This window comes from Hemisphaericaspora subhashii (genome assembly GCF_019202705.1).
Source record: "Hemisphaericaspora subhashii strain CBS 10753 chromosome Unknown scaffold94, whole genome shotgun sequence".
NCBI classification, from domain to species: Eukaryota; Fungi; Ascomycota; class Pichiomycetes; order Serinales; family Debaryomycetaceae; genus Hemisphaericaspora; species Hemisphaericaspora subhashii.
This window is the reverse complement of record NW_026057262.1, coordinates 1-23,281: the sequence shown is the minus strand read 5'-3', so window position 1 is coordinate 23,281 and position 23,281 is coordinate 1. Positions and strand designations below refer to the sequence as shown.

General features: G+C 35.1%; 12 protein-coding genes across 12 annotated transcripts; 8 read left to right on the top strand and 4 right to left on the bottom strand. All coding sequences in view use genetic code 12, as the record gives it.

The window, feature by feature from the left end:
• Nucleotides 1-337: 337 nt before the first annotated feature.
• Nucleotides 338-2,587, bottom strand: MNT4 (Mnt4p; the record flags this gene model as incomplete). Its single annotated transcript, XM_049405888.1, has 2 exons — nt 338-2,415; nt 2,554-2,587. 2 exons carry the CDS (start codon nt 2,585-2,587, stop codon nt 338-340), a joined length of 2,112 nt encoding a protein of 703 aa, XP_049264540.1.
• A 150-nt stretch (nt 2,588-2,737) lies between these two features.
• J8A68_002165 (uncharacterized protein) lies at nt 2,738-3,103 on the top strand (the record flags this gene model as incomplete). Its single annotated transcript, XM_049405886.1, has 1 exon — nt 2,738-3,103. The coding sequence occupies one exon, from the start codon at nt 2,738-2,740 to the stop codon at nt 3,101-3,103; it is 366 nt and encodes a 121-aa protein (XP_049264539.1).
• A 29-nt stretch (nt 3,104-3,132) lies between these two features.
• Nucleotides 3,133-3,647, bottom strand: MVB12 (Mvb12p; the record flags this gene model as incomplete). Its single annotated transcript, XM_049405885.1, has 2 exons — nt 3,133-3,455; nt 3,626-3,647. 2 exons carry the CDS (start codon nt 3,645-3,647, stop codon nt 3,133-3,135), a joined length of 345 nt encoding a protein of 114 aa, XP_049264538.1.
• A 376-nt stretch (nt 3,648-4,023) lies between these two features.
• RPB8 (DNA-directed RNA polymerase core subunit) lies at nt 4,024-4,470 on the bottom strand (the record flags this gene model as incomplete). The annotated part of the gene is made up of 1 exon (XM_049405884.1): nt 4,024-4,470. The coding sequence occupies one exon, from the start codon at nt 4,468-4,470 to the stop codon at nt 4,024-4,026; it is 447 nt and encodes a 148-aa protein (XP_049264537.1).
• A 496-nt stretch (nt 4,471-4,966) lies between these two features.
• Nucleotides 4,967-5,752, top strand: J8A68_002162 (uncharacterized protein; the record flags this gene model as incomplete). The annotated part of the gene is made up of 1 exon (XM_049405883.1): nt 4,967-5,752. One exon carries the CDS (start codon nt 4,967-4,969, stop codon nt 5,750-5,752), a length of 786 nt encoding a protein of 261 aa, XP_049264536.1.
• Nucleotides 5,753-6,224: 472 nt separating this feature from the next.
• Nucleotides 6,225-7,868, top strand: J8A68_002161 (uncharacterized protein; the record flags this gene model as incomplete). The annotated part of the gene is made up of 1 exon (XM_049405882.1): nt 6,225-7,868. One exon carries the CDS (start codon nt 6,225-6,227, stop codon nt 7,866-7,868), a length of 1,644 nt encoding a protein of 547 aa, XP_049264535.1.
• A 361-nt stretch (nt 7,869-8,229) lies between these two features.
• On the bottom strand, nt 8,230-8,517 carry J8A68_002160 (uncharacterized protein; the record flags this gene model as incomplete). The annotated part of the gene is made up of 1 exon (XM_049405881.1): nt 8,230-8,517. One exon carries the CDS (start codon nt 8,515-8,517, stop codon nt 8,230-8,232), a length of 288 nt encoding a protein of 95 aa, XP_049264534.1.
• Nucleotides 8,518-10,997: 2,480 nt separating this feature from the next.
• On the top strand, nt 10,998-14,996 carry ADE6 (phosphoribosylformylglycinamidine synthase; the record flags this gene model as incomplete). Its single annotated transcript, XM_049405880.1, has 1 exon — nt 10,998-14,996. One exon carries the CDS (start codon nt 10,998-11,000, stop codon nt 14,994-14,996), a length of 3,999 nt encoding a protein of 1,332 aa, XP_049264533.1.
• Nucleotides 14,997-15,355: 359 nt separating this feature from the next.
• Nucleotides 15,356-16,096, top strand: RPS3 (40S ribosomal protein uS3; the record flags this gene model as incomplete). The annotated part of the gene is made up of 1 exon (XM_049405879.1): nt 15,356-16,096. The coding sequence occupies one exon, from the start codon at nt 15,356-15,358 to the stop codon at nt 16,094-16,096; it is 741 nt and encodes a 246-aa protein (XP_049264532.1).
• A 326-nt stretch (nt 16,097-16,422) lies between these two features.
• J8A68_002157 (F-box protein) lies at nt 16,423-17,855 on the top strand (the record flags this gene model as incomplete). Its single annotated transcript, XM_049405878.1, has 2 exons — nt 16,423-17,591; nt 17,666-17,855. 2 exons carry the CDS (start codon nt 16,423-16,425, stop codon nt 17,853-17,855), a joined length of 1,359 nt encoding a protein of 452 aa, XP_049264531.1.
• Nucleotides 17,856-21,152: 3,297 nt separating this feature from the next.
• J8A68_002156 (uncharacterized protein) lies at nt 21,153-21,383 on the top strand (the record flags this gene model as incomplete). The annotated part of the gene is made up of 1 exon (XM_049405877.1): nt 21,153-21,383. The coding sequence occupies one exon, from the start codon at nt 21,153-21,155 to the stop codon at nt 21,381-21,383; it is 231 nt and encodes a 76-aa protein (XP_049264530.1).
• A 1,220-nt stretch (nt 21,384-22,603) lies between these two features.
• On the top strand, nt 22,604-22,933 carry J8A68_002155 (uncharacterized protein; the record flags this gene model as incomplete). The annotated part of the gene is made up of 1 exon (XM_049405875.1): nt 22,604-22,933. One exon carries the CDS (start codon nt 22,604-22,606, stop codon nt 22,931-22,933), a length of 330 nt encoding a protein of 109 aa, XP_049264529.1.
• Nucleotides 22,934-23,281: the final 348 nt, after the last annotated feature.

Genomic DNA, 23,281 nt, shown 5'->3' with positions numbered 1-23,281 from the left:
CATTTTTTGGTTGGTGGAGGGACGACATTTTTTTTCTGTGTAGAATTGCTGCAAAAAAAATCCAAAGTTTCAGGAGCAATTGCTGCGAAATGCTACCTTTTTCTCTCATGTATATTTATTTGGCGAATAGGGATAATAGAGAAAGAAGAAGAAAGTCAAGGCTGCAAATATATACTTACCAAACCATCATGTTCCAGAAGTAATAATTGGCCCTCAAATATCTGCAAGTCAGATACAACGCATATAATCGATCAGTGAACAACGCGAAGCATATCTACAAAGAAGTTCCTTTCAAGCCTGTACATGTCTATTCTATCCTACATAATAATAAATACCACTAATCCTCAATCTCCGGCCCCTCCAACCACAAATCAAACACAAAATACAACCTCTCCCTCATCTCCTCACCCACATTAATAACCATCCCTCTCGCACCTTCCTTCGGTGGTTTTCCAATCACATCATAAGTACAATAATACGGATGTATCAACGCCGTAAAATCGGGCTGTTGGACCCATGCATCACTAGGCTCGTCATATCCATGTACATAGATCGGCAGGACAATTGTAGGTGGTCGGATAATATTTTCGACCATTAATGGATTTAGGGAAATCTTGGTGTCAAAGATTTCGTTATTTTCTTTTTCGAGGTCCATTTGGGTATCTTCATTTTTGTTGAATGGGTTTTTCACATTTTCGACAAATGTTGTTTTATATTTATCTTTTAATAATGTGTGGAAATGATTTGATGGGGCTTCGTCATAGATCCAATTTTGTAATTGATGGGAAGTCATTGATATTAATGTGACGTCATCGGCGTCTGAGAGTTGTCCCCATGATGATGAACAGATTTCCAGGGATTGGGTGACGTCTTTGGGGAGATTGGATTCGGGGGTTAGGAGACCAGCACTGACTGCGAAATTGTGGTTGAAGGATATGTGGTCATTTGTGCCTGCAAGTTCTTGACCGATCCAAATGAAATCAGGGGAGAGCTTATTTGTTTCGGTGGTTAATCTTATGGCAGGGATGTTGTAAAGTTGAAGATTGGCAGATAGTAATAATCCATTCAAGTTTTTTGATTTATTGATGATGATTAATGAAGGATCTAGGATATTTTGGAAACTGTCATCAAAGAATCTTCCTGTGGTTGCAGTGTCGTCTTTTCTTGGATGTATATTGAAATATCTTGTATCAAAATCAGAAGGAGTTAATTTCGATCTAATCAAGTTTGTTACTTCATGAAAACCCGGTTGAAATCGCTTAGGTCTATCACTATAATGACTTGGAGATCTAAAGAATAACATTCCAGTTTCTTTATATCTTTGATCGTCGAAATACTCAATTGGATCAAGTAATGGGATCGAATCTTGTGATAATACAATTACTTCTTCAAAAGAATTAAATATCATACTTAATGAAAGAATGAAGTTTGGATTATTAAAAAGATATTGTTTTGCAAGTATTGGATGTTGTTTTGTATTTTTAACTTGACGTAAATCAACAAACCATAAATCTTGTTTTGGATAATCATCCATTTGCGCTTCTCTAAATCTAGGTAGATATCTAATACCTGTTCTTGCAGTTTCTATTAATCGATTTCGATCTTGTTGACTAAATCCCTCATCTGATATATACATGATTTGAATTGGTAATTTATTTCTGATACCTCTAAGAACTTGTATTAATCGATTTATATTTTCGATTTGATTTGGATTCTGTGCGGATTTCGGATATAATGGAATTACAATTCCTTTCCCATTACTTCTACGCTGTAATTGTTCGATAAAACATTTTGTTTCCTTTTCTTGAGTATATTTATCAGAATCATATTTGGGGAGTTTCCCAGAATCAAGGTTTTCACCTTTCCAACTTGAAAATTTCGGCCAACGACCCGAGATCCAAGGGTATAATTGTCGTTGAAACTTTGTACATTGTGCTTCTAATTTTTTATCCTCCCCATCCGAAACTTGCCATTGCTCGGCGAAACACTTCCCAAACACTCTCATATGATTAAATGAAAATACCAATGATTTTTCAAGTTTTGATTGCTCTTTCGCTGCCAATATGAATTCTTCTTCGATCTCCTTATCAGATAGTTCTTTCCCCTTACCTCCGTTACTAAATCTTTCTTGTTTTAATCTCGTTTTCAAATCCCTGATCCATTTCTTTTTCTTATATATCGTAGGATCAATAGCTTGAGATTGAATGCCTTCAATATCAAGAATTTCAGTATCGGCAAGTAAAGATGATAAATCCAGGAAATACTGTATGCATTTTGCACTAAGAGTTCCCGGTGGTTTTGATTTTCGTTCTTCTATTAGCCATTTTGCATATATTGGGTTTAAGAAGCTGTTTCTTTCAGATATTAGATCAAATGAAAATATTGATTGCTGTTGATTTCGTTGCTGATTTGGAACTATTGCATGATGAAAATTGAAATGTATTATTGTTATAATAACCAATACGGATAGGATTACAAATAGTTTCTTTGATTTGAAGAATAGATTTGTTCCTAACTGTTGTATATTATTTACCTTAATCATTACCACCTAACCAACCAAATTATAAATTGGCAACCAACTGTTCATTGAAAAGAGAAGAAAAGAAAGTGAGACGAAAAAATAAACTTTTTTATTTAACGCGCATTTCTACGAGAGTAAATTTCTACCGAGTGCAATTTCTGAAACTTATAAGCCTTGCACACACATATTAAAGTGGTACAAATTAACGATTTTCATATGATTGCTGAGGGGAATTACTTGAAGCAAAACGAGATGAACCAACAACAAGAAACCAAATATAATAAACACTCAGAAGAACTGGAAGATTCAGATTTAGATGATTTCATAGGACCGATACTAATCCCCAAGGCATCACCTAATATAATCCCCACTAAAACAGTGGATATACCTGATAGAGGTCCTAGTTTACAGGAACTTCATATAAAGAAACAGGCAATATCCAAGGATTCAGATAAACATAAAATTCCCACACATTTTGATCATTCTAAAGGATTAAATGAAGAAGTTAAACAAGAATTATTAAGAAAGCTAAATGCAGATGGAGGATTATCAGGGAGATTCACATCATCAAGTAAGAAATAATAGATATTATATTGGGTATATTATTTATTCTATATTGTAGTCTTACCAAATATTCTATCTAATTCATTCACATCATCGTCAACATCTTTATGTTGATGTTGTTGCTTTTCATTAGTTTCAACCAAGCTATCATTCTCAATCTCTGGAACTAATGGCTCAGCTCTATGCGGTTGCATAACCCCATAATCAAAACCCGGAGCCACTTTTATACTCTGTCCATGAATCCATTCATTATATTTTTCAATATCCTTATCATTCTCCACTGCATCCTTCAATCTCTTCTCAATTGCTTGTATTTCTCTTATCCAAGCATCTATCTCAACTTGAGTTATGTTTAGCTTTGGAGGTACGACTGTGTTTGAAAGTGATGGTATTAGTTTGCTGTAGTTTGTGTTTAAGTTGATTGGTTTTGGTGGTTGATAGCATGGGTTTTTGATGAGGGGAACTTGTTTTAATATTGGATCGGCTGATATGTTGTTAGTATTGCAGGTTGGTAGTTAATAGATTAAGGAGATTACATACGTCTATCTGTGTCGTCCATCATTGTGGCTTGTCTGTGTGTGATGATATAATAATTGGGGGAGAGTAGATTGGAGGCGAAAATCAATTTACAGTGGAAAAATTGAGTTGAATATGGTGGAGGATACAATTACCACCAACATAAATTTTCAATCCACTGGAAAGAGGGAAGGATACTACGAAGGGGAAGACGAAGTAGAACTCCAAGCGCAGATGTATTTCTACAATTCTCAAATTTCAAAATAGAACTCTTGTTTTTAAAAACTTTCTATATGAATATAGTACACATGCTTTATATATAAACAACAACAACAAGAAAACGCCGAAAACAGGTCCTACCTATACTTCTATACTCAACCAGTTATTCACTGATAGTCATTTTTATTGGATAGCTGGCTGTCTTAATTATCTTTATAATGACGAATCAAGATATAAGCATTTTCTTGTTTCAAATTAGATAAAGAACGATATCCTCCTTCTAAACGCATTAATAAACCTCCAAAAGAAATATAAACCGACATCTTATCACTATCAGCATTTTCTTCAAATTTATAAACAGTACCATACATAACGTAATCATAATCATCAGCCAATGATCTATCATCAGGTCTTGGGGGTCTCCAACTTCCATTGGAAGTCAACATAGATGATTCATTACCTAAACTAGATGCTAAAGTAATAGTCAAAGAATCATTGGTTTTAACTGGGAATAATTCACTATTTATATCTAAAGTGATTTTAATATCTTGAGATGTTGATGAATGTCCTGTTATTCTACAAACTTTGTTATATCTTGCTGCATCTGTGTTGTCCACAATGAACATATCTTCAAATAATATTCCTGACATCGTTTGTTTATTTCTTGGTATCTATTAATAGTGTGTTGTTATATATCTCCCCTGACACAACACCTAATTGAAAATGTGATAGTCTTTTGATGAGATGAAAAATTTAAAGACTATGAGAGATTGAGATGAACGAGAAAAAAGATGTCGATGCGGCTCATATTTTTATCACATGACCGAAATCACATGACTTATGTCACATGACTATTAATATAATCCCAATTAGGAAATAAGTAAACAATCTATTTTTAGATTTAAATTTGGTTCCTTTGTGTCTTATAATTTTTTGGTTTAGCCCTCCTTAACTTACACTTTTCTATTCAATTTATCATTGGAAAAATCTTTTTTTAAATCCTCTCACCCCCCGCCCCATCTGTCAAGTAACTACACACTTTACATAGCCATACATATACCACTATATAATATATAAATAGAGATCCTTAGGTTATTTAATTAAATTCAATTTAAGTAGTTATATTCTTTTTGTAATCAAGAAACAATGTTCGGACAACCATTAGCAGTTATAGATGAAAAAGAACCCCTTGACTTCCATCATCAGAAATCATCCAAAAAATCAACAATTCTAAAATGGACAATACCAATTTGTATGGTATCATTAATATATATCTTATATTCAACAAATACATTTCAACAGAATCACGAATTATCATATTTCAGTACTGCTCAGGAAAAAGGGGGAATAGTGGGCTCGGTACCACAACATGAAAGCCCATTGAAGGTTAAAAGAGCAGATACTACTACATCTGATACAACTAATACTGATAAGACAACAGAGACCACTGGAAAAACAACTACGACCGACTCGAAACAAACAACCACTAACACAGATACAAAGGCCACCACCACTTCCAACAACAAGCAAACCACCACCACTGGCAAGAACTCAGAAACCACCACCACCGGTAAGAGTTCAGAAACAGCCTCCCAGAAACAAGACAGTAAAACCACCAGCGATAAGTCACAAGATAGCAAAAAGACCACAACTAGCCAAGATTCTAAATCAAAAGAAACATCCTCTAGTAAGACCACCACCTCAACCACGAGCGACAGTACAACCACCACCAGTCAAACCTCACAAACAACCTCAACTTCGACTTCTGCTCCAGTCCCATTCTATGATCAAGCAGGGTTGAGATTCATGTTTGTGGTATTTGGTTTTGTTTTTTTGAATATGTTTGCTATTTGTGTTCATCATGTTTATATGTTGGCTACCAGATCTGCAAATGCTTATAAAACTGTGGCAGATGATATATCACCCTTCTAGAAGAAGTGCTGTGTATATGTATACAGAATTGTATTTATAGAGTTAAATAGGTTTTTTATATTACGACTTGTTTTTTTGTCAATCACTTGCCCCAGGCTAGTTTTGTAAAATTATTCTCTTTGTAAGTGATTTCAGAACCATTATGAAAGGTTAAACATAGACTGCTACTCACGCTCATTCCTACTTTATAGATGAGCTGAACTATTGTTTGTTGTATGCGGCCGCAACTCCGTGCGTACTGGCGTCCTGGCGTCCCCTGTGTTACCAAACAGAACAATGATATGATGAAATCCGAAAAAATAAAATCCTCGATGGAACAATTATGAAATTCGATTACTTTATAGTGATAAACCCAATCAATTCTATTCCGTCGAGTTTTTTAATCCCCATAAGTTCCTCCTTACTAGTCAGCTGTCATCACTTAATATATATCGAACATCTCCTCCCTCCACCACAATTCAGAGTTGAAGATATGCCCTATCGTCATCATCTTCCACCATTATCAACCCGACTCATCCAAATCGGATGTGCCATCACCTGGTGTCTAGTTGCAGCAGGTATAGTATTTGGATTCGCCGCCATCAAACCAATCCTAATATCTGAACATGTCTATGAAGAAAAATGTCAAATCTCCGCCTTTGAAGAAGTTAAATGTTCTGCACAAGAATTGGCACTAGATTTATTATTTACTTTAGCATGTATGACGACTAATATTTCGGCTTTGCCTGTTGGTTGGATATTGGACTCGTATGGTCCGCAAGTGACTGGAATTATTGGAGCCGGGGTTTTGGTATTTGCATCGATTTCTTTGAGTTTTGCGAATAAGTTGGCGAAGATTGATGGATATTTGATTGGATATAGTTTATTAGCCCTCGCGGGGCCATTTGTTTTCATTTCATGTTTTCAATTAGCGAATAGTTTCCCCAAACATTCAGGATTAATATTGGCGTTGATTACAGGATCGTTTGATTCTAGTTCGGCGTTGTTTTTGTTTTATAGATTGTTTTATACGAATGTCTACCAGCTTTCATTGAGTGGATTTTTTGGGTTTTATTTAATAGTGCCGGTGTTTATTTGTTTATGTCAGGTTTTTATTATGCCTAAGGAATCATATAAGACTGTTGCTACCTTGGCCAAGATTGCTGAAACGGGGATAGATGAGACTGGGAAACCTTTGGATGTGGATTTGTTACTTCCTCAAGATCAACCAATATTACAAAGTGACCAAGACGAGGAAGAAGATGATGAAGTAGTAGAACAAGATGAAGGAGTCCAATTCTATCAACCTACAATCTCCGAAACAGCCCATCTCTTAATCAGAAGAGATCCAATCCCTGACGAAAACCCCCATGTCCGCCGTGCATCCTTCACATCCGTCCACTCAAATAAATCGGCATATGAACAAGAAGCCGACATAAAATTAATCAACTCCACTGGAGGAGTGTTCGGAATCATGCATGGATATTCTATTCGTGCTCAAATGTCATCTCATTGGTTCTTATTAATGACTTTCTTTACAACTAGTCAAATGTTAAGAATCAATTATTTTGTTGCCACTATAAAATCCCAAGAACTTTATTTATATGACAATAATGAAGAATTAGCTACTTCCATAAATCAATTTTTTGATTTAGCATTACCATTAGGTGGAGTGGTTGCTATTCCTTTTATCGGACTCATATTGGATAATTGTACAACATTGGCAGTTTTGACAAGTTTGACTTGTCTTTCCCTATTTGCTCATATTATGGGACTCTTGGCATGGATACCGGGGACATATATGGGGATATTGGTCTTGGTTGTATATCGACCATTTTTTTATACTGCAGTTAGTGATTTTTGTGCAAAAGTATTTGGATTTGATACATTTGGAACAGTATATGGAACCATTATTGCATTTTCTGGGTTATGTAATGTTTTCCAACAAGTATTGGATAAAGCTACACATGAAATGTTTAATAAGAATCCTGGACCTGTTAATATTTTATTGACAGGGTTGACGGCCATTACAGGATTGGCGATTATTGGATTTGTGAGGTCACAGGAATTAGAGATTAAGAGACGACAATTGGAGGTTGAAGCTCAAGAAGCTATCAATAGACCAATTCCTACATAGACCCCCCCATGACTTATACCCCTGGGATTATTTGATATAGTATTAATATATATATGTAAACGAAATTACCTTTTCTTTCTATTCTTTCTATTCTTCTTTTCGAGTTCCCAAACTAAATCAGGATCTAATGCTTTTAATTCTGGTTGTGTACTGACAACTTTTTCTTCATTCGGTAGTATTGTTATCTTCTGTAAGTAGTCTGGTGGAGAGATAACCCACTCTTCATCGTCCTCATCTCCCCCCGACTCCTTTTCCTTCTTATATTCATGTTTTTCTTCTTTCGCGTGCGCTGTTTTCTTCTCTTCCAAAGAAGCTACTCTCTCTGGGAAATTAGACAATATTTCCTCAACAGTTTTCAAACTCATTTCTTAGCTTGTTGAGCGGCCTTCTTCTTTTCAGCTTCCTTTTGTTTCTTTTCAACTTCTCTTCTAGATCCTTTAATTAATTCCAAATGACCAACTCTACTAGCAATTAATTTTTCAGTAGATGCTACTAATTGACTTTGATGAACTTTTGATAATTTAAGAGCTTCTTTAGCAACTGTCTTTTTTGGTTTAAGAATTTTAGGAGCTGCTCTTTTTGGATTTTGTTGCTTTTTGGTAATTCTTGCTGGAGCCTTTGCTTTTAATTTAAGTTTACCTTGAGCCATTATTGTGTATGTGTGTGTGTGTGTGGATGAGTTTGCTCAAGGGTTAGGAAAGAGAGTACGATTTGTTACTCTATAAAAAAATATCAAATGTTGATGAGATGAGATTTTTACAACGAGCGACTGAGTGAGTTTTTTTTTTACAACCAATTTTTTTTGGCTGCCAAATTTAAACAATTCTACTAACTGACAATAGGGGAGACAACAACACAAACAAGTTGCAATCAGTCCGATCCATATATTCATAGGATTAAAACTTACTTTAAGTAGCGATAATTAATTGAGTCATTTAAAACGAGGAAAAGTATGTATTATATTACAAGTGTGTAGTGGATATGATTTGGTGAATACAAAGGTTGATTTGGGTTACACTGCTATCATAACTATGTAGATATCTAAGGACAGTTGAATAGTATTTAATTTTGTATGGCTTCACCTAGTAAATTCTCTTTTGGTCAGCAGATAGCTAGATAGTTATGATATATGCAGATTCAGTTCAGTTAGCATTTCAAGGAAGAAAGTAATTGATAGGTATTGCTATTCAAACATAGAAGAGATAAAGTCCATCAAATCTTCAAATCACTACTCCAATAATACTTCCAATGGGTCCATTTTCGTTTGCTACCATTTTTCTTATGCCTGTCATTTGAATTGACAACATCAGTTGAAAATATCCCTTTTATAATGAGCTCTTTGGATAAATATAAACAGAAGAATGATAGCAAACATATAATTCACTCCTTAGAAGGGTATTATCTGGATGGTCGACTCACACACTGTTGACTTGTGTGTAAATGTGTTTCTTCCTTCATGGTTGCAGACATGAGAAACCAACTAAAAAAAAGGACTAAGAAATTTTGCAGCACTTAGATTGCAAAAAAAAAGTTTTGACTTCATTTATGTTTCTTCTCGTTCTTTGTCCACAAACAAATCTACCACATCAATAATTCATTCAGTCACTAATTTTCCTATCTCATTCAATCCATAAAAGACAGTTAAATGTTCAAGGAAGCATTCATGGGGAAAAGTTGTTAGAGGAAAAGTTGTTAGAGGGAAACGAAATTTACTTGTGGCGCTTAAGCCACAGAACGGAAATCAAACATCAAGATGAAGAATTTGTGGTAATTCAATCTGGAGAAGGTTTGACCGGAGTCCATGGATCAGTGAAGTATTTTCATTCTGAATTGGACAGCTGGTCACTGACTGGTTCGAGTGGTGGATTTATTATCTGGTTTCATCGGACAAAGGTTTTACTTAATCCAGGTTGTGGTTAATTATGGGAAATCAATGAGTACTACCTTTCTATATATTAATTATGAAGCTTTCTTACTAACAATATTCTAGAATCTAAATCAAGAATTCCAAAATCAAACTCAATTTTATCATTCAAACATCCTTTATATTATTCAGTCCGTCCTTCATCATCATCCTTAAATCAAAGTATCATCGATCATTATATTGAATCATAAACTAGAAAAATCATCCAAAGAAAAGATCACAGAAATGAGAAATTGGGTACGACACAATTTAGAGAGAGCTGAGCTGGATTTCACGGATCAATTTAACAATGTCATTCTGAATTAGGCGCCTGATCAACGCTCAGTTTGGGTGATATGTTTTATCTGATTTCCAAGGAAGAAGGCTCGGCTCAATCTAGATTGCTGGGGAATTTTAATGGGATACTGGGGGAATACACTTTCCATTCATTTGAATTATCTGCTTGGGCAACGGTTAACTTCTATGATGGATTTTACGGGAAACTGACGGCATTTATTGGGATACTGGGGGAATACTTTCATTTGAATTATCCGCTTGGGCAACGGGTAACTTCTATGATGGGTTTTACGGGATATTGACGGCATTTATTGGGATACTGGGGGAATACATTCATTTGAATTATCCGCTTGGGCAACGGGTAACTTCTATGATAGATTTTATGGGATATTGACGGCATTTATTGGGATACTGGGGGAATACTTTCATTTGAATTATCCGCTTGGGCAACGGGTAACTTCTATGATGGGTTTTATGGGAAACTGACGGCATTTATTGGGACACTGGGGGATTTCAAGGGAGTTTTAGTGGGTATTACCGAAAGGTCGAGTCCCACACTGTTAATTCGTGCGTAAATGCATTTCTTCCTTCATGGCTGCATACATGAAAAACAAAAAAAAAAAAATAAAGGAACTTTCTATTCATTCTATTATTCACTTATACAGTCAGTTGATATTCAGGAACAAATGGACTGCATATAAAACAGGAGAAAAAAGAGTCAAAAATTTCACACATTCAATTTATCACCAATCAATCAATAATCATCATCATCTCATCATCTCATTTTTTTTTTTCATTTTTTACTTTTTCAATTTATTTCATTTCTTCTTAAGACTTTAGTTACTTCAACACATAAAACTCAACAACGAATTGCCTTTCCCCCCATTAAAGGTTCTTTGTACTATTTGCAACACTTTTAACCAACTCCAATGAGTAACTTCCTTATTTTACCAGGTCCAAAGGCCTTATCATCATTCAGAGTTAATAATTTCATTCAAGAAATTGAAAAGAAGGTTAACCAAACTGGTGTTATTCAAGAAGTTGTATCTTGTTATACTCATTATGTCTCATTATCTAAACAATTAACACCCAATCAATCTCAGTTACTTGAAATCTTATTAACTTATGATAATCCAATTGACTCCGACAATCAATTAAATCAACATTTAGTTAAATTAGTCACTGGAAATGAAACTGAATTAGAAACTGATACTTATTTAGTTCAAATCTTACCAAGACCAGGTACTATTTCTCCATGGTCTTCAAAAGCTACCGATATTGCTCAAATTTGTGGTTTAAATGAACAAGTTGAAAGAATTGAACGTGGATTATCATTATTAATCAAAGTTCAATCTGGTTTTGAGTTGTCTCATCATATTCATAATGGAGAAATCTTAACTTCTGTCTTTGATAGAATGACTCAAAAACTTTATATTGGTTCGAAAGGTCCCGAATACGATGATTTGTTTGCTCATCATTCTCCAAAGCCTTTGGTTCATGTTGAATTACTTGGTAATGAAGATAATTTAAGAAAAGCAAATAAGGAATTAGGTTTAGCTTTAGATGAAGGTGAAATTCAATATTTGATTCATGCTTTTACTGAAGTTATCGGTCGTAATCCAACAGATGTTGAATTATTCATGTTTGCTCAAGTCAATTCTGAACATTGTCGTCATAAGATTTTTAATGCCGATTGGACAATTGATGGAATTGCCAAAGATTCTTCCTTATTCAAAATGATTAGAAACACCCATCAAAAGAATCCAAATTATACTATTTCAGCTTATTCCGATAATGCTGCAGTTTTTGAAGGTCCAGATGGATATGTATTCACACCTGATTTCAAAACTAAACAATGGACTTCCACCAAAGAAAGAGTTCACACTTTAGTCAAAGTCGAAACTCATAATCATCCAACTGCCGTTTCTCCATTCGCAGGTGCGGCTACTGGTTCCGGAGGTGAAATTAGAGATGAAGGTGCTGTAGGTAGAGGATCGAAATCAAAAGCTGGTTTAGCTGGGTTTTCAGTTGCAGATTTAAATATTCCAACCTTACCACAACCTTGGGAAAGAAATGTTGGAAAACCAAACCATATTGCTTCATCTTTAGATATCATGATTGAAGCCCCAATTGGATCTGCTGCATTTAATAACGAATTCGGTAGACCTGCAATCAATGGATACTTCAGAACTTTAACTACTGAAGTTGCAAACAATCAAGGAGAAACTGAAATTAGAGGTTTCCATAAACCAATCATGTTGGCTGGTGGTATGGGAGCAATCAGACCAGGATTAGCACTTAAAGATTTCAAAATCACCCCAGGAGCAAAATTAATCGTTCTTGGTGGTCCATCTATGTTGATTGGTTTAGGTGGTGGTGCTGCATCTTCCATTTCTTCCGGTGAAGGTTCTGCTGATTTAGATTTCGCTTCTGTACAAAGAGGTAATCCAGAAATGCAAAGAAGAGCTCAACAAGTTATTGATTCTTGTGTTTCTTTGGGTAAAGAAGGTAATCCAATTCAATCCATTCATGATGTTGGTGCTGGTGGGTTATCTAATGCCTTACCAGAATTGGTTCATGACAATGATTTAGGTGCAAGATTTGAATTAAGATCTATCTTATCTTTGGAACCAGGTATGTCTCCAATGGAAATTTGGTGTAATGAATCTCAAGAAAGATATGTAATGGGAGTCGCTCCTGAAAATTTGGAATTATTTACCAAGATTTGTGAACGTGAAAGAGCTCCATTTGCTGTTGTTGGTGAAGCCACTGTTGAAAAGAGATTAGTGTTGACCGATTCTAAATTAGGTTCAACTCCAATTGACTTAGAAATGTCCGTCTTGTTTGGTAAACCACCAAAAATGTCCAGAAATGCCGTGACTTCAAACTTAACCTTAAAACCATTCACCACTACCGGTTTAGATATCAAAGAATCAATTGATCGTGTATTGCAATTACCAGCTGTTGGATCTAAGAATTTCTTAGTCACCATTGGTGATAGATTTATCACCGGTTTAGTTGATCGTGATCAAATGGTAGGTCCATGGCAAGTACCGGTCGCCGATGTCGGTGTCACCGCCACCTCAATGGGTGAAACTGTTTTATCTACTGGTGAAGCCATGGCTATGGGTGAAAAACCAACATTGGCATTAATCTCCGCCAGTGCATCCGCTAAGATGTGTGTTGCTGAATCATTGATGAATATCTTCGCTGCTGACATTTTGTCTTTGGAACATGTTAAATTATCTGCTAATTGGATGTCCGCCGCTTCTCATCAAGGTGAAGGCGCCAAATTATATGAAGCTGTTCAAGCTATTGGATTAGATTTATGTCCAGATTTAGGTATTTCAATTCCAGTTGGTAAGGATTCTATGTCGATGAAGATGAAATGGGATAATAAAGAAGTTACCGCTCCCTTGGCATTAACCATTACTGCATTTGGTCCAGTCGAAAATACTTCCAATACTTGGACTCCATTATTACAAAGAGTTGACGATTCTGTTCTTGTTTTGGTTGATTTGGCTGCCACTGTTAAGAAATCCTTAGGTGGGTCCGCTTTGGCTCAAGTATATAAACAAGTTGGTGATTCTGCTCCAACTGTTCATTCTCATGCTGTTTTCAAATCATTCTTACAAACTTTGATTGTTTTACATAGAGGTTTTAATGTTTTATCTTATCATGATAGATCTGAAGGTGGGTTAATCACTACTGTTTTGGAAATGGCTTTTGCTTCGAGATGTGGTTTAGATATTAATGTTGAAAGTGAAGATGTATTCACAGAATTGTTTAATGAAGAATTAGGTGCAGTTTTCCAAATCAATACCCAAGAATTATCCAAGTTCCAAGAAATCTTTGCTACTAACGGTATTTCAAATGAATACATCAAGGTCATTGGTAAACCAAACTTCCAATCTCAAGTCATCAATGTTGCAGTTAATGATCAACAAATATATCAATCCACTCGTGGTGAATTACAAAAAGTTTGGAGTAATACCTCCTATCATATCCAAAAGATGAGAGATAATCCACAAACTTCTACTCAAGAATATGAAGCTATTCAAGATGATCAAGATCCAGGTTTGTCTTATCAATTAACCTACAATGTCGCTGAAGCCAAATCATTTACCAAACAACCAAAAGTTGCAATTTTAAGAGAACAAGGTGTTAACTCTCAACAAGAAATGGCTTGGTCATTCCAACAAGCCGGATTTGATGTCTATGATGTCACCATGACTGATATCTTAGATGGTAGAGTTACTTTGGATGATTTTGTCGGATTAGCAGCTTGTGGTGGGTTCTCATATGGTGATGTATTAGGTGCTGGTGCCGGATGGGCTAAATCAGTCTTATTCCATGAAAAAGCCCGTAATGAATTCAAGAGATTTTTCCAAGATAGAACTGATACCTTTGCATTTGGTGCATGTAATGGATGTCAATTTTTCAGTAGAATTGCCGAATTGATCCCAGGTACTGAGCATTGGCCAACATTTGAACGTAATTTGTCTGAACAATATGAAGCTAGATTTGTGATGGTTGAAGTTAAGGATGTTGCTGAAAATAATTCTATTTTCTTACAAAAGATGAAAGGATCAAAATTCCCAATTGCTGTCGCTCATGGTGAAGGTAGAGCACAATTCAGATCAGCTGACTCCAAACAAAAATTCTCCAGTACTGTTATTCAATATGTTGATAATTATGGTAATGTTACTGAACAATATCCATTCAATCCAAATGGTTCTCCAAATGGTATTGCTGGTATTTGTAATGATAATGGTAGAGTATTAGCTATGATGCCACATCCTGAAAGAGTTACCAGAAAGGAATCTAATTCTTGGTACCCTGTTGAACAAGGTAACCAATGGGGTCCATATGGTCCTTGGATTCAATTATTCAGATCTGCTAGAGAATGGGTTGGTGATGACTTCTAAGCTTAGCATGTAATTAGTGTGGATCTTTTCTTTTGTTTTATGTTGTATAGTATTTTTTAAAAAAATTGATAAATTGTATAGTTTTAAAAAGTTGTATTCTTGAATTATATTTAATTATTACTTTGAAATGGCTGCAAATTGGTTAAGCCGCGCCACAAAATCTTGATTATGTAATCAAAATTCTCCAAGAGAAGAGATGGTCGTGTAAAAACTCATTTTTGTTAGTGAAAATTTTTCAAAATTTTTTTTCTGTTCATTTCCACACTACTGAAAAATTTACGTCAATAAAATTTTTTCAATATTTACAAACCTCTTTCTTTTCTTTCTTTCCTTCCTTAACAAATCATATAATAACAAAAATGGTTAACGCTATCTTATCTAAGAAAAAGAAGTTGGTCGCTGACGGTGTCTTCTACGCTGAATTAAACGAATTCTTCACCAGAGAATTAGCTGAACAAGGTTATGCTGGTGTTGAAGTCAGAAAGACTCCATCCAAATTAGAAATCATTGTTAAGGCTTCTAACACCCAAGGTGTTTTAGGTGAACAAGGTAGAAGAATCCACGAATTAACTTCTTTAATCACCAAGAGATTCAAATTATCTCAAGATGGTATTGCCATTTTCGCTGAACGTGTTGAAGAAAGAGGTCTTTCTGCTGCCGTTCAAGCTGAAGGTTTAAAGGCTAAGTTATTAAACGGTTTACCAATCAGAAGAGCCGCTTACGGTGTCTTAAGATTCGCTATGGGTGCCGGTGCTAAGGGTGTTGAAGTTGTTATTTCTGGTAAATTAAGAGCTGCTAGAGCCAAGTCTCAAAAGTATGCTGATGGTTTCATGATCCACTCTGGTCAACCAACTAACGACTTCATTGACATTGCTATCAGACACGTCTTAATGAGACAAGGTGTCTTAGGTATCAAGGTTAAGATTATGAAGGATCCAGCTGCCAACAAGGTCGGTCCAAAATCCTTACCAGATGCTGTTAAGATTGCTGAAGCCAAGGATGAAAATGAAATCATCCCAGCTCCAACTGTTAAGTCTTACAAGAAGAAGGAAGAAGAAGAAGAAGTTGCTGCTGAAGCTGTTGAAGAAGCTGCTGAATAAATTTAAGGGTTTTCTTAGTAATATTATATATAAAGTTCTTATTTAAAATTTAATTTCACAGTATCATCTGCTTTAATATTGTTTGGCCAATACAGACCTTGTTAGGTTCGTAGATGTATTTCCCATTCTCTGTCATATTTATTTGTATGGCTCTGGGCTTTTATCCCATTTTCCCATACAAATTTAAACCCAGAAAAAAAAAAGATCTTGGATTGATTGATTGATTGCTAATCTATTGAACCAAGGGGTAAATGTTATATAGTAATTATATACTTCTTGAAAGGAAGTCACAGAAGTCAGGTAGTTCATTATTTGACAAACTGCGAATGCTAACAACCTGCAATTCCACTTCTTCCACAATCACTACCAATGATGATGTATCTACTACCCCACAATTTGATACCCTCAGCAATTCAACTGAATCAATTGATATTCTTCCAGATGAACTCAAATTGGAAATCCTCAAGAACCTACTGCAGTATGAATACGTCAACTTGTTGCGAGTGAGCAAGTCGTGGCATAGGCTTGTATTCCCTTTACTTTATGATCATATCATAATTGATGCCAATTTTAGTACATTTAACAATATATGTCCCTTAATTGGTCGAAGCTATCTTCATAGTTCATATAACGTGAAACTGTTTATCAAAACCATAAACACCATGAAACAAGTACCACGAATTACGAAATTCGATGTTGTTGATCTTCCATATTCATTGGGAATTCAGGATGAATCAACTCGAATATTTGTCAAGTTATTTCAGAAATTAACAGATTTAAACGAATTGGTTTGGTTAGATGACAATTTCAGGTTTGAATTCTTGATTAATCTACCGAATAAACCTAAGGTTAATACTTTGATATTAAATATTACTCATGATACATATCTGAATGCGAAGTTTTGTGAATCTAAGAAATTGAATTTTACTAATCTCAAGAATTTTCAAATTATACCGTTTATGGATTGTGATCGATTGCTTAAAATAATCAATAATATGGTGATTAATGTGAATGATCCAAAAGTTATTGGACAAAATTTGGAATCGTTGGTATTATCAGGGACAATAAAGCATGATGTTTCATATAATCAGATAATAGAGAATACAATAAATGTATTTAATAAAAGCAAGATAACTTATTTGGATAATCTATCGGTCTTATCTTTGGAAAATTTAAGAATAATGGAAGATGATGCCAATACATTAATCAAATCAATTAATCTAAAACACCTAAAAACATTGCATTTACAAGGAATATTAGGAGTCACAGACTCAACCTTCTTCGAAACAATCACACCCTATCTAACAAACCTCCAAATCCTATCCGTTCACATCACCGAATCTGAATCCCGAAAAGTTCTTGAATTCATATCCGATCTCCCAACTCGGTTACAAGAACTCGATGTAACTCTATTCGCATCCACTTTCCACCACATGGAAACCTACATCAACCCTATCATCCGCCACAACACCCTATCTAAACTATCACTCGAAATGTATGAAAACACAATGATAGGCTCATTCTTAGCCAGTCAAATTCTGCCCAGCTTCCATAATAAACTATCCCTAGCCCTTCCTGGCCTCAGACTGCTCCGCATCAATCGATCAAACGATCTACCAAGACTAGTGAAAAACCTACCCCATCTAGTCTTTCTCGATGTATTATGTCCTCATCCACTCCTGGTGGTGACATATGGTGGAAGGGAACACTTGGGACAAGCGTGGGCGGAGTGTGGTGGGTCTGTATTGAGATATATTAGGATCTATGGGATTATTTTCGAACATAGAGAGAATGACGAGGATGGGAATGTGACGACTATGAAGGGAGTGGAGAGATGGTTTGATGCGAATGTGAGATGTTGTCCTTTTAGTAGGGGTGGGATTGCCAATTAGTAATTAGTTTATAGAGAGAATAAGTAGGTGTAGTGATCTTTATGTGTAGGTGTAGTTGAGTTGTTACCAATATAGCACTTGGACTAAGTTTCCCCCCAGCAACGACACTTTGCAAAGCAAGTCGTGAGTAACAATAGAAAGTGCACAGCCTTAAAACCGTCTGATACACAACTCTCAGCCACCTAAGATGAATCTGTTTCAGTGAACAATGAAAACAATTACTATGACTCTGGGTTGCGGGTGATGTAACAGTGGAGAAATGGCACAATGCTTGCTACATTTACGTAACTGAACTTTTTGTCATCACCGAATGAACCTTGTGTAACACGAGAACAATGATGGAGTACTGTTTTTTATTCAAGATTGTCCAACCGCTACAATTTCGTTTTCGTACCAAAGTCCGCTATTTTACAAAATTACGCTTTCGTAAAATTTCACCATCTAGTGATGTTCACAAGGCAGTTCTGAGAAAGACTTGTTAGCGTGTGTATATGGAATTCCAGAGAGATTCTTCCATTAGGATGAACTATAGATTGGACAGAGTAAGAGACTGTGGCCATTCGCTGACATCAGAGGAAATTGGAATTGATTGTCACTTTGATAAAGAAATTATTGTAACATTGTATTGAAAAAAATTGCAATAATGTTGCATACCAAAAAAAAACATGTGAAAACAATGACTAATCAATCATGTCAGCCGCATAATTAAAAAACAACTAAAACCTATAAAATGACGTCAATGAATGTCATGCGGTATTCTTTGGATTAATGGAAGGAAGATATTCAACGTTCATAACTGTTTGGGAGGGAGTCATTTTGTGATTCTTCGGCTTCAGAAATGGCTGCAAAAAAAGGATCTGGAGTGTATCCAACTCAAACAAAAAAGACTACATAAGTCATCATTCTATAACTAGGGTCGTACTTGCGAGAGCTTAATATCAATGGCAAAGAATCAGGAAAATAAACCGGGATAATGAACACCCTGTTCAAGAAAGTTCAGTAAACGCGATATAGAATATTGAAACCGAAAGGATTGTTGAATAGATTCATTATAGCTCCCGAGTTTGTTCTTGAAATCGTCAGTCACATATTTCTCTAGCTCTGATATCTCCAATTCATATAATGATCAGACGGATTAGAAATGACGGAAATAGAGAGATGAGAGGCTCTCGCTAATGTCATCTTCACTCAATAATTGTGATTCTCTTTCCAATCGAACTCTTGCTAATTCCTCGTGTAACCTTTTTAAGTAGAGTTTTGGAAGCTTTGGTCATATTCGCAAACTGTTCTTGGAATGGTGATTTGGGCTAATCTATGTTTGAAATTAGATTTATGAGGTACTATGTTGATCGACTAATTGAACTAGCCTTCACGTGGAGCCCAGATCCAGACCAAAAGTTATCATATTGTTAATAATTGTGACTACTTTCAAGTTTGTCAATTTCTGGACCGGCAATAGACGGTTTTATCATGTACGGCATCTCATCTCTGAGAAAGGGCACATAATTAATACCAAGCACATGTAAACGAAGAATCCTAATCAGTGCTTCCCCAACTAATCAAGCTTTCTAGAAGAATATGAAACTTTCATCTTCTATTCAAAAGCCGAAGTAGTTTCCCCACTGTTCAGAATTTTCATTCATACTTTAAGTCAATATACATTTCGTTACTCCAAAAAATCAGAAAATTCTATGTAAGGGTTCTTAATTAGAGTTTGTAATAATCAGCTGAGAAAAATAGGCTTTGGTTACGTAACACTCAACTGATCGGGGTATATCAATAATTAAGTGGGGTATAAAGATCAAATCAGTTGTTATTGTCGAGGTGATTCAGAATCATCTATGATTTCTATTGTTAGTATTGGAATATGGAAGCGAAGGAAGGTAAAGCGTTTTTTCTATCTACACGTAACAAATTAGAATTGGCTATAGATTAGAAATTCGTACATGTGAATTACAACACAATAGTAATTTTTACAATCTTGAAACTTATTGTTTCTTATGAGCCCACGGCACAAAAGGGTTTTTGTAATGTTTTTTAGATGATTCAAATGATTAATTAGAAACCACAAGACATTCTTCCGGATAATTTTTTCACAGCCTGATGGTTTGTATGGTTAGGAATGACTAATAAGTTATTACAAACCATAAAATAAAATAAAAACTATAAATTAAAAGTACACGTGAGCATACAAATTGAAAATGGGAGTTGAACGCGTAGCAGTGGCTTTCTTAGAATTACAAAGAAGATTCTGAAAAAACGTCTGATCAGCAGAGAAATGGAACTTATGGGAAATACAAACAAAGGGGGGGAAGAACTCACGGTGATTAACGTCCGATACTTTCTGTAAATTATTATGACACAAAAATAGATTTAAAATTTTGCGAACAAAAAACAATAAAAATAATTTTCGGACTTGTTTCCTAAAATTGATTTGAGCCTTTTTTTTATCGGATAATTGGAAGAAAAAAAAGAAGTCATCAATTCTTTCAATCGATAACATCCTTTAATCCTGATGACCGGGTTTAACTCTTTTTGCGTAATTGGCGCAATGTTTAAAAGTAAGGTTCTAAGAAAAAGTGGGGCCCGGTTTATCCTATTAAAACAAATAATTCAAGACCATTCGCATGATGTACTTGAAATTGACATTGTGGTCACGATTAACAAAGTAAAAGTCATCGTGTTCATTTTGTTTGTCCCTTTGTCATAGTGCTAATTTTTGATTGACCGATAAGAAAAATTTCGGCGATGATGAGATCATCAATATTTTTTAATTGTCTTTTTTTAATATTGTGGTTGCAGATTAATTTTTATAAACTTCGGTGACCTACATGCAGGATTAGTCATAATGAATCTTATCATTTATTATTGAAGTATGGATGTTCCTTATTATTTTATTCGGAGTCCCCTCAATCTTTTTTTGTTTGTGGTTTTTTAACCGTTTTACATTTTCATTGTATTATTCGGAAGTTAATCACCTTCCAGAAAAATTTAACTGCAAAAATTTTCAGTATCTACACCCTCCTATTTTAATTTAGAAAGTATATAAATATCATTTAAGATCCTCTTTACTTTTCCATCAAATCTGTTCTTTTCTATTCTTTTCTTTACTTTAGTTTCAAGAAACACAGATTATACTTATAACAAATAACTTACACACAACAATGAACCAAATGAACTTTTTACCATTAGCTACTGAACACCATGATGCATTTGTGATTCCAAATGTTTCACCAGTTTCTTCTCCATTATTAAGAGCAAAACAAAGAAGAGATTCTATGCCAATTATGGGTACTGATAAATTAACTCCATTACCTTTAGAAGAAGATGTCTATGAAGATGATGTTGTATTGATTTCTACTGGAACTATGCCACAAATTGCTTTAAATGAATAAGGATAAAAGCTACAATCAACTTGTCATTCATTTCATTAGTCATATACTATACACACACATTTGTATATATACATAAAGGGTTGTTGGTTATTTCCATTCATTAATTTGGGTGTCCTACTGCATTTTATTTGGTTTGTCTTTTTATTGTTTATTATTATTATTATTAATTTTGGGTTTTATTATCATGAGAGAAGATTTTCAATTCTATAGGTTTTCTTGTATTTTATTCAAATAGCTTTTTATATTTAGAAAAATAGAAAAAAAGGAAGATTATTTGATTTAATAGTTTTTTACTGTAGCATTGATTTCGTAGGAAAAAGTTGGCCTTTTGTCATAATTACTTCATTGTCTTGTAATTATACAATAATGACTGCAATGAAGCAATCTCGTGCGATCTCGAGTAAGATGAGGTTAGTCTTGGCGTATTTTTAGACCTACCCTTGGTCTGAACTATTTTTTGCTGGGTGAGCCAGTCGTACCGGCACTACCAAGTACTTTCTACGTTTGAAGGCTATGAGTGGAAAGAACGGATTTTTTTACCCACAACAGATGACACCCTATACTTTTCATAGCCCGTAGATAACTTTCATCGGGTTTAAGGTTGATATACGACTTGCTTAGAACTGCCCCCAGTCTCTCTATGCAGTACTCCTCCCATGTGGGACATGAAGTAGTTTCCCTTTTTGCTAGTAGTGCGAACTTTCCTAGAATTGTATTTTACGGTAAGAAGATCCCCTGTTCGGTTTGGATGCTTCTCTTAATAAAAGGATTATTCACTAATGCAGAATGCTATTCCTATCCAACTCCATACGTAGACCTCCGGAAGGGACTCCATATGAGGTGAAAGGGCACATAACTCGAGACCTAAACGCTATTTAGGCAGGAGTCAACAAGACATTCCTAGACATGTGTAACACCAAGATGGAATACAAATTCTATGTCCTATTCAATATTACATAGTTGAGATGACGCACCCTAGCTTGTATTATGGTTGAAGGAGATTTATTCTTTATAGTACCATTGGCCAAGTACAGACCCAATAGATAAAACTTCAGTACTGCATACAAGTCCTTTTTTTTTCAGGAGGAGATTTTTTTCCACCAATTTCCGACTTCCTTAGAAATTCAAAACCCTTTTTACAACTCCCTCCTCTTCTCTCTTACAACTTCATCAATTGTTGAATCAATACATATATAACCACAACAAAAAAGCTATTCAAAATGGGTATGGATCATCCTGCATTAACATTATCCGGTCTCTGTGCCGTTGGGGGGATAATGGGATACACCAAAAAAGGCTCCTTCCCATCCCTAGTTGCTGGTTTAACATTTTCAGCCATTTATGGAACTGCGGGATATTTATTAAGACAAAATGCTGATTATGGATTAGAATTGGCCCTTGGAGCAAGTACTGTTTTGTTCGCTACCGGTTTGGCAAGAGCCATACCTGTGAATTTTAAGAAACCGGTTCCTAATGTATTGTTTGTTTTGGGTGGGGTTTCTGCTGGATATTATTTGAAGAAGTATAATGATTTTTATAGTATTTTTTAAGTGAATCTGGTTGGAGACTTGTAGATAGGATTTAGTAGTATGGTATAGAAATATATTGTATGGCTTTTTATGAGAGTAAATTGTAGTAGCTGTTGCAATTTTAGGGAATTCGGGTGGTTTTGGAAATAATTTATCTAATTGGAAAAGAAGGTACATATCATCCTCACACAGAACTTTTAAAGTATACATTTTACCTATATATCCAAGAGGTCTGATAGACAATAAGGAGCTTCGATATATGAGTAAGGATGTATATTTTAAAGGTTCAGCGTGAGTATGGTCATTTGCAAACAGCATAATATCCCATCTCTTCTTTTCTTAGACCTAAAAACGGATGATCACAAAACA